The 13,651-nt window shown below is 32.6% G+C and overlaps 1 protein-coding gene across 1 annotated transcript; it reads right to left on the reverse strand.

The window, feature by feature from the left end:
• Positions 1-237: 237 nt before the first annotated feature.
• LOC149783074 (uncharacterized) lies at positions 238-6,307 on the reverse strand. The gene is made up of 3 exons (XM_089933343.1): positions 6,197-6,307; positions 946-1,105; positions 238-606 (listed from the first exon to the last, which is right to left on the reverse strand). Exons 1-3 carry the CDS (start codon positions 6,305-6,307, stop codon positions 305-307), a joined length of 573 nt encoding a protein of 190 aa, XP_089789469.1. The 3' UTR covers positions 238-304.
• Between the last annotated feature and the right edge of the window lie 7,344 nt (positions 6,308-13,651).

Genomic DNA, 13,651 nt, shown 5'->3' on the forward strand with positions numbered 1-13,651 from the left:
TAAAATGTCATGTTATTCCATGTAAAATGACATGTTATTTTATATAACATGACATGTTATTCCATGTAAAGTATAATGTATTCCATGTACAATGTCATGTTGTTTCATGTAACATGTTATGGTATTCCATGTAAAATGTCATGTTATTCCATGTAAAATGACATGTTATTTTATATAACATGACATGTTATTCCATGTAAAGTATAATGTATTCCATGTACAATGTCATGTTGTTTCATGTAACATGTTATGGTATTCCATGTAAAATGTCATTTTATTTCATAGAAAGTGTTTTTTGCAGTAGTCATCTACTGTCAAAACATCTACAATCATACAATATAAGAGAGTTGCATTGAATCATTATATCTTTGTAATTCAAAGCTGTGGTTATCTTACTCTGTGATAAAATCGAACCATCCTTATCGTTTGTTCCACTATAACCATTCTCTCCTCTTGTCCATTCATTATGTAAACCTGTTAAGTTTCTTGTTGATAACATAACATTAGGGTGAAGAAACTGTTTTTCTTTGTCTTGTCCATATGGGATACGTCTGAAAAGGTCTTTCAGTTTCTCTTCTATGTTTTCGCCATTAACATTTGTTGTATCTGAAGAAAAAAATAGAGGTAATCTTCGTTTTAGGAGCAGACATAAGCTGATATTTCCATACCTGCTTCCGATTTCGTTTTCCTTAAAAATCAAGAGGAGAAAAAATGACCTTAAAACGTAATTATTGAACGATAGGCAGAGATCATCAATTAATCCGAATGATGACAGATAATCGATGTCACAAGAAAGGAAATGATCAGTGATATGCATATGACATTCTTTATATTAATATTAATATTTAACTTTAATCGTGTCCAGAAAAATAGTTTTAGTTTTTGATGGTTTTGAAATATAAACAAGAATTATGCTTGCAAATATTATATTCCAAATATAGTAACCTTTATTTGTGACTGATATTTCTCTTTGGCTACTTCCTTGTTCTTGTAGAACATATCTTCTGCCACGAGGACCTGTAATATCCAGGAAGTTTCTTGATGCGACGTCAGCCTCCAACGGTCTAATATCATAATTTCTGTCTCGTATTCGAATGTTTCCGTTCTAGTTTAAAACGGAAAAGAATATATATATATATAATCAAAAGCAATCAATTATATTAGACTTGCACTGTCTATATTTATCTTGTTATTTAAAACGTCAATGATATCTCATATTTGCATAGAATCTACTAACAAACAATACATGGAGACAAAGACCACACCGTAAAATTGATCAACTGACTCTTTAAACTAACACATCACAATCCTTCTTATCGTGATATTAAATAATAAAATACAATACTTTAGTCATCCATCACCTACGCTTTGGATGAAGGGTGGAGTTTTAATCCTGAAATTCTGAAGGAACACTTGTATGTCAGGATATGTGGCTAAAGTTGTATATCACTTAGTATTATATGAGATGTATGTGTACCTAAAATTAGAATAAACAACACTAATGGTGAAGACCTATAAAATATCCGACCAAAGTTGTTGCAAAATTCAGCACTAGTAATTGACAGTGAAATTAACATAATTAGCATAAGGATAACGATACTTTAATGTCTATTCATTTTACGATTCGTCATACCTATTTTACGAATGAAATGAAGGATAATTTATGTCACTAAAGGCAGATTTCGATCTAACCTTCACTGTCTAAAGTATTTTAAAAGCATGTTTCTAAATGAATTTGCTCATACCGCAATGATAGCAATATCTGCACAATACATAGTCATGGTTTAGGGATTTTCATTTCTGTCAAACAACTGTCACATGGTTAGTTAAAATGAATACCGGAAAAGGACAGGTGTAATTAATAATGCTTTTAAAATACATGGTAGTGATTTAATAGGTCACAATATCTTTATCACGAAATTACAATACATATATGCGATACATCTAATACTACTCTTGGTTGAGGTTGGTATCCTATGTGGCACGCAAAGGTAAGATCTACTTATGTTCCTTTAAACTTTTGTTCCACACGATATGCATAGGTAGCGCTACATCTACGTATGTTCTCGCTAAGAATGGTATTCCTCCCTGTACTACCAAGAACACAGACATAGACCTGTTTGCAGATGACAGAACATTACGTGCTTCTGGTCCATCATTATATACCATACAAACCATGCTAAAGAAGGTATACAAAATATTGACCTATGGTGAAAAAATAAGGAATACCTCAGAATAGGAATAAAACTAAAGACATGTCTAAAAGCCTGGCTAAAAATTGGACCGGACCGGTATATACACAGAAAACAGGATCTAAGTTTGAGTAATGCAACATTGAAAAAATGTTGCTAATGTTGACTGTTTTAATCAGTGAACAGGTTAATAACGTTTCCAATCATGTGAATAGCTTTCGTAGGTAAACATCTTGCTAATTTGTCTATTCATGTGGACAGGACAGTTATCTTCAATTAATAAGTTAATAATCTGTATAATCGTATCGACAGGTTCTTGGTAAAGACGTTAATTATGTATTAAATCATGTGGGCAATTTATTTCAATGTACAGGTTAATAATGTATCTAATTATGTTGATAAGTTTCTTCATTTCACTGAATAATAATGTGTCTAAACATGACATTTTGCTTCAGTGTACAGGTTGATAATGTTTCCAATCATGTGGATAGGTTTTGTATGTGTACAGGGTAATCATAGATGTAATCGTTTTGACAGTTTTCTACAGCGGTAAGGTTAATAATGTGTCTAAGAGTTTTCTTCCGTGAACAGGTTATTGATTTGTCTAATCGTTTGGACAGTTTGATTCAGGGAAGAGATTCATAACGTGTCTAATCATGTGACAGGTTTCGTCAGTGAACAGGTTTATAATGTGCATCATCATATGGACAGGTTTTGTATGTGTACGGGTTAATAATGCGTCGAATCATGTGGATATTTTTCTTCTGTTAACTGGTTAATAATGTGTCTAGACATCAAAGTTTTCTTTGTTGAACACTTTAATAATTTATCTAATATTATGGGCGATTCATTCAGTGAACATGTAAATAATGTATCTTAACTTGGCGCATTTCTCAGTTAGTAAGGTGCCTACACATGAGGCCAGTTTATTCCAGTAAACATGACAATCATGGGTAGAATCATATTGAGTTTTATTCAAGGAACAGGTTAATAATATATCTAATCATGACACTTTTCTTCAGTGAAAGTGTTGATGAAGTGTCTAATCATATGGACCGTTTTCTTCAGTGAAGAGGATAATAATGTGTCTAATCATTAGGGAAGTTTTCTGTAGTGAACAAGTTATTACTGTTTTTAACTATTGTTCGTCTTATAGTATAGTACTGCTGGACAAGCTTTGGGAAAACCTCACACTAGGTATGAGAACTCTATATTTTAATGCATCTATGCAACCACGACAATATTTTGTTTGAATATAAAAGAGAACACCTTGGTAGACTTTGAAATTATTGAAGAGCGCACAAAGCATTATTCTCTGGAGAAAAAAAAAAAACAACTTTTGATTCACCTTCGGAAGCCATGACAATACTTTAAGGCCGATGGAAATTGACACAATAACGGATTACCTTAAGGTTTATTTGAATTAGAGATCCAAATGGAACATTATAATAATAACTACAAGACGTATCTACACTAATACACTGGATACAGATACGCTCTGTAAAACATGTAAATCTCTTGCTTTCAAATTCCAAAAGATATGGCACGACCCGTTAGGAAACAATTTACATTTCCTCGGTGCCTTAAAACAAATGACTTAGTTATCTAATAAAGATAAATAAGTATTTTGTTCAACTATTGTCACGCAGTGTACATATTGTAGATCAGTGTATTTTTCAACTATTGTCACGCAGTGTACATATTGTAGATCAGTGTATTTTTCAACTATTGTCACGCAATGTACATATTGTAGATCAGTGTATTTTTCAAGATGCCTAATAGGAAATATTTCTTTTGCATGTAGAGTTATCTTATATAAAAAAAATTATTGTTGTTGTTATTATTATTTGTAGTACTATTCATAGTACTATTTTATTTTTATTATTATTAGTAGTAGTAGTATTGTTGCTGTTGATAGTTTTTAGTGACAGCCTAAAATTGTAACTATAAATGTCTTATATTGAGATTATCGACAAAGATCTTCTCAAGGAAATATGGCCTCCTGGGGTGGTTAATTATGAAGTTCCTATATAAATACCCTAAGAGGCAAACGTTTTAGACACGAAGAAATTATGTATTGAAACATTTATTGTTAAATCAAAGGAAACAAAATGCATCTGTGCTGATCAATTGACTTTAAAGCATGACAGCAAATATTAAAAGTATATATAATAAGTCTCCCAATCCGAAAAGGATGGAGACATGGCAAAAAGCAAACCGTGATCGGTTTTATCATTTAAATCCTTATGTATTAATTTAGAGACATTTATCCAAGCACAGATTTTAAAGCATTAACAATGTAGATGATCTGCACTTCTCGACTACATTCGTCATTATTTTAAGATAATGGATATTAAAAAATTCGACTGCTTGGTTCTGTAAGCTTACCAATACATATATCTATCAGACTTCTGAGACACCTAATCAGAACAAAATTAAAAATGTATAAATGCTTGAATGATCTCGTTGCACATGATACGTTTCTGATAATGCATCAATCCATTAGATTGGGGGCAACTCGAAAGATGTCTGAAAAGCTCAGTTATTAAATTTATCGTCATAATTTAAAAGTTAAATATTTTGCCTGCTATTATTTTGAAAGTACCGACGTAAACTTGCACACGGTCTGAACAGAATTGATATGCTGCACATATATACTTAACAAACATCTCAAAACACGCCATCAATGGACAATGCAAACATTTCAGTGCAATGCATCCATGGACAATGCAAATATCTCAACCCTTCCATCAATGGGTAATGCAAACATATCAACACATTCCATCAATGGGCAATGCAAACATATCAACACATTCCATTAATGAACATCAGGATTTTGCCAGTAAGTAAATTTAGAAATATTAACGATTAATTGTTTATATATTGAAGAAGAAATTGATTATGTTTACATCTGCAAAGCTTGACTAGGTATAATTTCAACGCCAGCAAGGCCATGTTCTGGTGTGTATCAGAACGCATTGCAGTTCATTGGTTTGCTTGGGTTTACGTGACAAAAGAGGACTATGTATGACGATTGATAATGATTGATTCGCTGATTATTCGACTGAGAAAAAAGAATTACAACTTTTTTTTAGAATTTCTAATTGAAAACATAAAACTAAAACTCATAAATTTCACAGTGGGTTAAATTCATGCTCATAATTATACCTCGCATAGGAGATATCAGAGATAGAAAGTCCCCACCTCCTAATTTAAGGGTTTCTATTCTAGGTCTCCGAGTTAAAACCGTACCATCTTAAATCAAGGATAACACATGGAGTCTGTTTGTTGTTTCCGTACAGCAAGGTTATATCTCTTTGTTTACCTGATAAGTGTTTGTGCAAACAGCCTCTTATCAGGCTTTCAAAGTAAAATGTCTAGCACTTTCGTCGGATACACTATACATCATTCACTATTCATTAGTTTCCTAACTACACATTATCTTGCGTTGTACCTACTAACAAGTACGCCAAAAAATATAAAGTACGTTGCTGTTCACGTGGGCTCTGGAGGGCAGTGTTAACATTCAGGCAGTTCATGGTGGTAACTGTTTGTCTTTTATTTGTTATAGTAATCATGCAGGCAGTTCATTATGGTAATTGTTTGTCTTTTACGTGCTTTCAAGCCAAGAATTTTGAATTTCGAATAACAAGCCAGCACACTAGCCACACCGACGATTACATAACATATAAATAAAATGTATTAATTTACAGGTATTAATTACTTTTGTGCTGCTAAAAAATGTGTGTGTGTGTGTGTGTGTGTGTAAAGCCTTCCAATGTATGACTTAGTAAGTGATACAATACAAATGAATACAATATGTACCAATTTCAAAGAATATGTCATAATTTGTATTTCTGGACTTTATTCGTGCAAATGATAACCTGAGAATAATATAAGTTGTTAGGTAGAAAAAAACATGGAAGTGAACATTTATGTTTGACCAATCTAGTGTCGCATGTGTTGAATATATTTGTTATATTTAAATATATCAATATACTTACGATGAATATGTCACACTGCCCACTTAATCTTCTGACACATCTGGCGGTCATAAATGCTCCATTCTCTCTGTCTTGGTAGTAAGCCACATCCTGTATGAAATAAATAGGCATACATTTAGATAGAAGGTAGGTGTGGAGGTAAATAGGTATTTGTGCTCGTAGATACTTGAATACGTACGTCTGTAGACAAGTCTGTACGATGACTGCAGATGACAACGGTTGGTGTGTTTGTCAAGTAGCTATTGGGTGGATAAGTAGGTATCTAAGTAGGTAGTACATTTTCTGATGAGGCTACGACCATTAGATTGTAAACAAAATGTCTTTGTAAATAATGTAGTGATATTCATTTGTCATTGAAATTTTATTGATTATGAAATTGAAATCTGTTCCACCATACGAAATCTAGAAAGGTCGTATGATAACACGCTTTACAGTTTTCATTGAGTTTAACATCAAAGCAGCAATGTATCAATAAAAGAAACGACGTGCAATAATTTACAAGTTTAGCTGACACATTTGTGCAATCAAACCTACTTATATTATAAACACTATTAACAAGAATAAAACTTGCTGATCATCAATTACAAAACGTGAAGATTTACGTATCCTATTTAATTACAACAACATATAGCTAAGCATTATAAATACTTGTATCGACAGTTTTACAATAACACTTTATGAAGTAGGAATTACTTACTTGATGGTATCAAAAACAAATTTGTACTCGAGGTATAAAAATTGCTTTTTGGATCATTCTTTGAAATGAAAGACAAGTTAGATCAAACTTTAATTCGAATTAGGCAAAAAGATCAAAATGTTGAAATTAAAATATCTTGCTGACAAACTATCTTCAGTTAATATATTGATGACGGCTAAGAATGTTATCTCAGAGTCTCCATACCACGGAAAGGCCCCTAAAGTGGATAACGTTGTTACAAATTAAAATTACTTATATAAATATGTCAGTTACAGAACGCAAGTAAAAGCATAACGACGGACACTTACGATTATAATGTCTTAAACTATGTTGCAAAAAGAAGCCAACAAGTTTAGTACAATTCAACAAACAATTTATTTCATTAGAATGCAAGGTAAAAATATATTTAATGTATTGAGATTTAAATCTCAAATAATCCTAAATGCGCTGTTAGAAGTCTAATAGAAAAGAAGGTTCCGAAAGAATTCCAAAAGTCTTGAATGCCCGTATTACCATGGGTCTCATATTTCATGATGAACCAACGATCTTGTGTAACCTGATATATCAACATTCTTGATGTATCACAATCATATGAACCAGAACGTGTTTCATTGATTTATCAATAATCCTCAAAAAGTGTTGTAGTCAAAAAGTCAACGTTCACATTGTAATTTTAATGAATATCTTATATAAATGATCCCGCTATATCTATCTATCTATTTATCTATCTATCTATCTATCTATCTATCCATCCATCCATCCATATATATATATATATATATATATATATATATATATATATATATATATATATATATATATATATATATATATATATATCCATCTATCTATCTATATATATATCCATCCATCCATCCATCCATCCATCCATCCATCCATCCATCTATCTATCTATCTATCTATCTATCCCTCTATCTATATATCCATCCATCCATCCATCCATCCATCTACCTATCTATCTATCTATCTATCTATCTATCTATCTATCTAGCTATCTATCTATCTATCTATCTGTCTATCTAACTATCTATCTATCTATCTTGGCTAATAAGGATAAGCTTAGTTTCGCTTCTTTATACTACAGCTTGCAAGAATGTGACGTTAATATGAACACAAAACCAGTTACATATCCGTATGATATTTGTCTGAAGAATGTAGGCTGGAACGCTAAAGCCAGCAGGTGTAACATTATTAGTACATAGTCCTTAAATATTATGTTCGAACATGTCACCTAGTTATTGAGTCCACCTGATAATAAGTAAATAAGTAACCTGTAATCCAATTCGTCTTAAAGCAGTAAAAGCTTTGCCAGTTTGATGATATATATATATATATATATATATATATATATATATATATATATATATATATATATATATATATATATATATATAGACACAACTGAGTAACTTCCCGTAACACCGCTGCAAAACTTTCACTCAACGTAACTAATGCAGACAGTGAACGCTATCATATATTAATGATAATCTCACTGAAAAATGTCTTCGCTTACTAACCATCAGAAATAGCAACAAAATATCAGAAAGTAGTAACAATATATTACCCAATTCGGTCCAAAACTATAACAACTTCTCAGGCAAATGCATTTTCAGATAAGCAAAATATAATATGGATGACCAGATACTGACAAGATGAAACTACAGATAATATAATTCTATACAGATGCCCGCGACTAGTTGTATTTGCATGCAGCGCTTCAACACAACGACATAAATCGAAAGTTCAAAAAATATCTAAACCATGTTGGTAGTAGACTTCAGCCTAGGTGACATTGACAATGGTATTTGAAGTGACAGCTCTGGTGCCAGAGATAAATCCTAGTGCGACCGTTTAACAATAATTATTTTCGAACATGAAAACAAAACAAAATTTGTGTTTTGTTCTGAGTTGGTGGAACGAACGAGTTAGATACGGCGCTGGATTACAATGAGACATTTGTTTCTACGCCAGTTCAAACGAGTTCCTTTCCCCCTATTCGGACAAAGCATTGATGCTATTTTGTATCCGTTACGTATCATCTTTTCTTTCACAAATTCTTTTCAAGTTTTAATTAAAAATGAATTAAGCATTCGAAGTTTTATAAAATATGCTTTACAAGCCTCTGAACAATCTCTATGTGACTTGCATAATTGGGTATATGCCAGTATGTATTATGTGCCGTTACGTCATTGGTCTGTCTGGATTTCTAATATGGTGATTAATTCTTAATGGTTTTCCTTTCAATTTTACTTCGTTTATGACGACATAGCCGTAACAATATGTAACATGGTTGTGCAAAAGTATTGGACAGGAACGCCTTCTTCAAAAATGTCTACGCCAATGTAGATTTACACAGCATTGTTAATAATGTTATCAATTTTATAATAGTTTATGTACGAATACGAGACATATAGTTGGATTTCGACCTCTGGCTAAGACCCTTACGTACTACAACATATTTCATGTTGTTTTTTTTTTTTCAAATGTGAGTTTCGAAACCAAAATGTTTGAGCGATAAAATCGATAAAACAAGTATGGTTGATTATTCCTGTTTGAAAAAGACATTGCCAGTAGCGTTTCCTCTCAAGCATGAATCGGCTGTTTCCGCCTTTATAACGGCGCTAAACATACCCGTACTGCAAGCATAGAGCAAACATTCATTTTTTTGTTGTTATTAGTGATGTTTGAAATATACTAAATAATAAACAAATATAAATTGTGTATCTTTTATTCGGCAATCCATTTTGGCAAAAGTAATGTTAGCTTAGTATATCTGAAATCATGTCTACGTGAACCTTTATCCCGTACCATAGAATCACATTCTTGACGCTAGATGTATGTTTTGTCTGGAATGGTCTGTAGTGAGAGGTGTGTTACGTTGCTTCCTGTACTAATTTTACCTTAGGTCCATTATTTAACAGGCAGGTTCATTTCATGTACTATTCAATCAATATTAAATGTTTCATATTCCGTAAATTTGATAAGACGTTCCAATAGGTAACCTATCATTTCATGTTTGATATTTGCTTCAGAATGCCCAGTTCATTGTATAGTACTTTCTATCTCTAGGAGATATTTCATAACCCATGTGTTTAATAAAATTTTCCGTCCTGCAACCTACAGAATTTAAAATTAATTGCTCGTACTCAAAACCGTCAGTTTTCTACTTAAGACGAATGTTGCCGTCAAGAAGTTCATTGAATTGCTGTTGTTGTTGTTGTTGTGGGGTTTAACGCCATTTTTCAGCACGATAGGCTATACATGGCGCCAGTATTAATGGTGGAGGAAGAACCCGGAAAACCCCGGAAAGAACCACCAACCCACGAGAAGCTACTGGCAAGCTTTCTCACATGCCCACATTGGCTGAATCTTAGACTCGAACCGCCGCAGACAGGTGAGATGGCAGTGATCCGTAACGAAGAGCGCTTTAGACCACTCGGCCACTCGGGGCCCTCATTGAATTGCAATATTATCTTTGGATACGGGTCCTTGTTTAACTTCTCACATTCACTTTTGCCATATTTCACATTCTCCTAGCTAAATGACTTTAGCATTTTTGGAGGATGACAACAGTTTGTGGTTAACCACTTTTGTTTTCACGGAAACATGATTGAATATGATGTCATACATTAACACAATGGGAAATCAAATCTCAGGAGTTCCAAATGCGCAGAAACCTAATGCAGGATATGTCTTATTGATTTATGTATGGGACATAATTAGAATACCTCTTGATTTGCTAATACTAACATATTATTTTCAATAGTATCCTTTAGCCATTCAGCTCGATACTCAAATGCTATGAAACACTTACATAATCAGCTGCAGTGTTTAAAGTCAAAACTAAAGATTATGAACGGGAAACATTGTCATCCAGCTTCTGAATCAATCTGCACAGTCGGTTAATGATGCTAATAACATCAAATTGCTTTATCCTACGATTGAATAGCCAGAAAGAGAATCGTCGAAAGATAAATCGTTATAACTTTAATGAACGTACGCTGGATTCTCACAGAATGAGTTCAATGCTTCTTTCTTTGTATTTTGTACATTATGTAAAGTGACCCAATAAAGTAGAATCAACCTAACGTGGTAATCCACAAGACTGTCTTATTTGCTGACTTTTTGTTTCCCCTAATGAAGAACAACTGCATATAGCTGTTATAAATGTTGGCGTTTAAAACATTTTTCACTGGCATTGTATTTTGTTTGATCTCAGAATTATATGTCTTAAATTAACCAATGTTCATCTGATTATTTAGGTGCAAATAGACAGAGAAACTCTCAAAATCAGTTTTTCTATGGTTGCAGATTTACAGACTAACATTCTAAAATATCAAATCATGGTTTATAAGAACTGCGTTTTGCCTTTACTGAAGAAATGTTATTATGTTTAATTTTGTATCTGTCCAAGATTTATTTGTTAGATATGTATCACAATTTATGTTTAATGGTACACATAATTAAGAGTGAGTGTGGTAGGATGGTTGATGTTTGGTTGTTGAACGTCAACATAAAAAAAGATTGTTTAAAATCATTATCATAACATTCGAATTCAAACAATAGCCCTGGTCTTTGCAATATCGTCTCGTGGTTTTCCTAATGCCATATCTGGTAGTGGTTCACTTTTATTTATGGCCATGTCTAGTCCGGGCTTACTTTGTATTGTCATATTGGTCGTGGCTTACTTTAGTTATCGCCAGATCCTGTCCTGGCTTCCTTTATTTATTGCTATACCTAGTACAGGCTTACTTTATTTTTTCCATATGCAGTCCTGGCATTTGTTATATGTTAAGGTGGACTTCATTATTATGTATGCTAATTTCCTCATCCGATCCTTATTAACTATTTTATTGAAAGAACATTTAGCTCGTTAAAATTCATATTTTCTGGTTTCCTAATAACTTAAAAATAGTAATCCCTTTCTGCAATTAGCTTTCTATAAACAAATTATATATGCATAATGCATTTCAGAGTCTTCAATTTGTTTCATTAGTTTGAAATTTATAAAAGAATCTATTGAAATGTAATATGCACAGTTAAAAAGAAATTAACTCACTATGTAAATTTAATTCCTCCTGACCCGTTTTATAAGCTAGAATAATCACTTGCACGATAATATGGGCCCTACGTAAACCTTTAAAGGGTTTTAAAATCTGAGTGCTATGTATTAAACGAATAGTGCAAATGTTTCATAAATACCTACCACGTGTACTAAAGAAACGCGTTTCCTTAAAAACTCGACCATACCATTGTTTTAATAAATTTTACAAGTATGTTAGAAACCCCACATTCATGTAATTATCATTAAGTGTACCTTTAATAAGGCCGCGATTTATACATATTCACGTCTGTTTGTGTGTTTTTGAAACATTACCTCCTTTTCCAAATATAGGGTCTTGGTCAGATGGGATCGACCGTCCTTCAATTTTCGCACGGTATAGATGTCAACATTTGGATCAATCAGATGATTTCTCGTCAGTTTTAATGTCAGATCTTCCGATTTGCCATTGAGGTGAAAGACCAACTGGTCAGGAAGTTCGGGTTCAGGAACTATACGTTTGTGTGTCTGGAATTGTGAAGTCACTTCTTTCAGCCAGACTATTTTTGCATCGGTTGTTGCTGGCAAGATGGAGATAAGAAACGGTTAATAAATAAGAAAATAACTGAATCTGAGAAACGAAAAAGGTAATTAATTAATTAAACTAAATTCAGTTCTTAAAATGTATAATAAATTAGAGGATTTAAGTTAATCGAATTTTCGACAATCAAGAGAGCATATAGATCTTATTCGTAATTGTTCATAATAGTTGTGTGACCCATTATTTTCTTTATTTCTTATTGCCATATTTTAAAAATAATTTGCGTAGATATGATGAACATCATCAGATTTTGAGAATCGAAATAAATCCATGCGTCACATAAACCTTCGGTAATTTGTACAGAAAAAAAATCATTTAGAGCGTGCTGTACTCTATCAAGAATTCTCAAAGATACAAGCCAGAATATTTACAAATATCAGTAATTAAGAGTGTCCCGTTGATTCATATCGCTTTATTCATAAGTGTCCAGTCAATTCATATCATTTTAATCATGAGTTCCCCGTTGGTTCAAATCATTTTAAGCACAACTGTCCTGTCGATTCATAACATTTTAGGCACAAGTGTCTTCTTCATTCGTATCATTTTAAGTATCAATGTCCTTTTGGTTCATAAAATTTTAAGTATAATTGTCCAGTTGATTCATACCATTGAAGGTATAAGCGTCATGTTGGTTCATATTATTTTAGGTACAAGTGTCATGTTGGTTTATATCATTTTAAGCATAAGTGTCCTGTTGGTTTATATCATGTTAGGCCTAAGTGTCTTGGACATTCATATCATTTTAAGTATCAGTGTCCTGTTGATTCATGTCATTTTAAGCGTAAGTATGCAGTTGATTCATATCATGTTAAGCGTAAGTATGTAGTTGGTTTATATCATGTTAGACCTAAGTGTCTTTGACATTCCTATCATTTTAAGTATCAGTGTCCTGTTGATTCATATCATCTTAAGTATCAGTGTCCTGTTGATTCATATCATTTTAAGCGTAAGTATGTAGCTGATTCATATCATGTTAAGCGTAAGTATGTAGTTGGTTTATATCATGTTAGGCCTAAGTGTCTTGGACATTCCTATCATTTTAAGTATCAGTGTCCTGTTGATTCATATCATTTTAAGCGTAAGTATGTAGCTGAT

The sequence above is a fragment of the Sinohyriopsis cumingii genome, chromosome 14 (assembly GCF_028554795.1).
Source record: "Sinohyriopsis cumingii isolate HCF-2022 chromosome 14, ASM2855479v2, whole genome shotgun sequence".
Taxonomy (NCBI): domain Eukaryota; kingdom Metazoa; phylum Mollusca; class Bivalvia; order Unionida; family Unionidae; genus Sinohyriopsis; species Sinohyriopsis cumingii.

What these genes read in the sequence shown, in the direction of transcription:
- LOC149783074 (XM_089933343.1), bottom strand. Translation starts at nt 6,307, where the DNA reads ATGCCTATTTATTTCATACAGGATGTGGCTTACTACCAAGACAGAGAG. An exon ending in GGCAGTGTGACATATTCATC is followed by an intron (nt 1,106 to 6,196) that starts GTAAGTATATTG and finishes GTTTTAAACTAG; the next exon opens with AACGGAAACATTCGAATACG. An exon ending in AATATCAGTCACAAATAAAG is followed by an intron (nt 607 to 945) that starts GTTACTATATTT and finishes TTTTTTCTTCAG; the next exon opens with ATACAACAAATGTTAATGGC.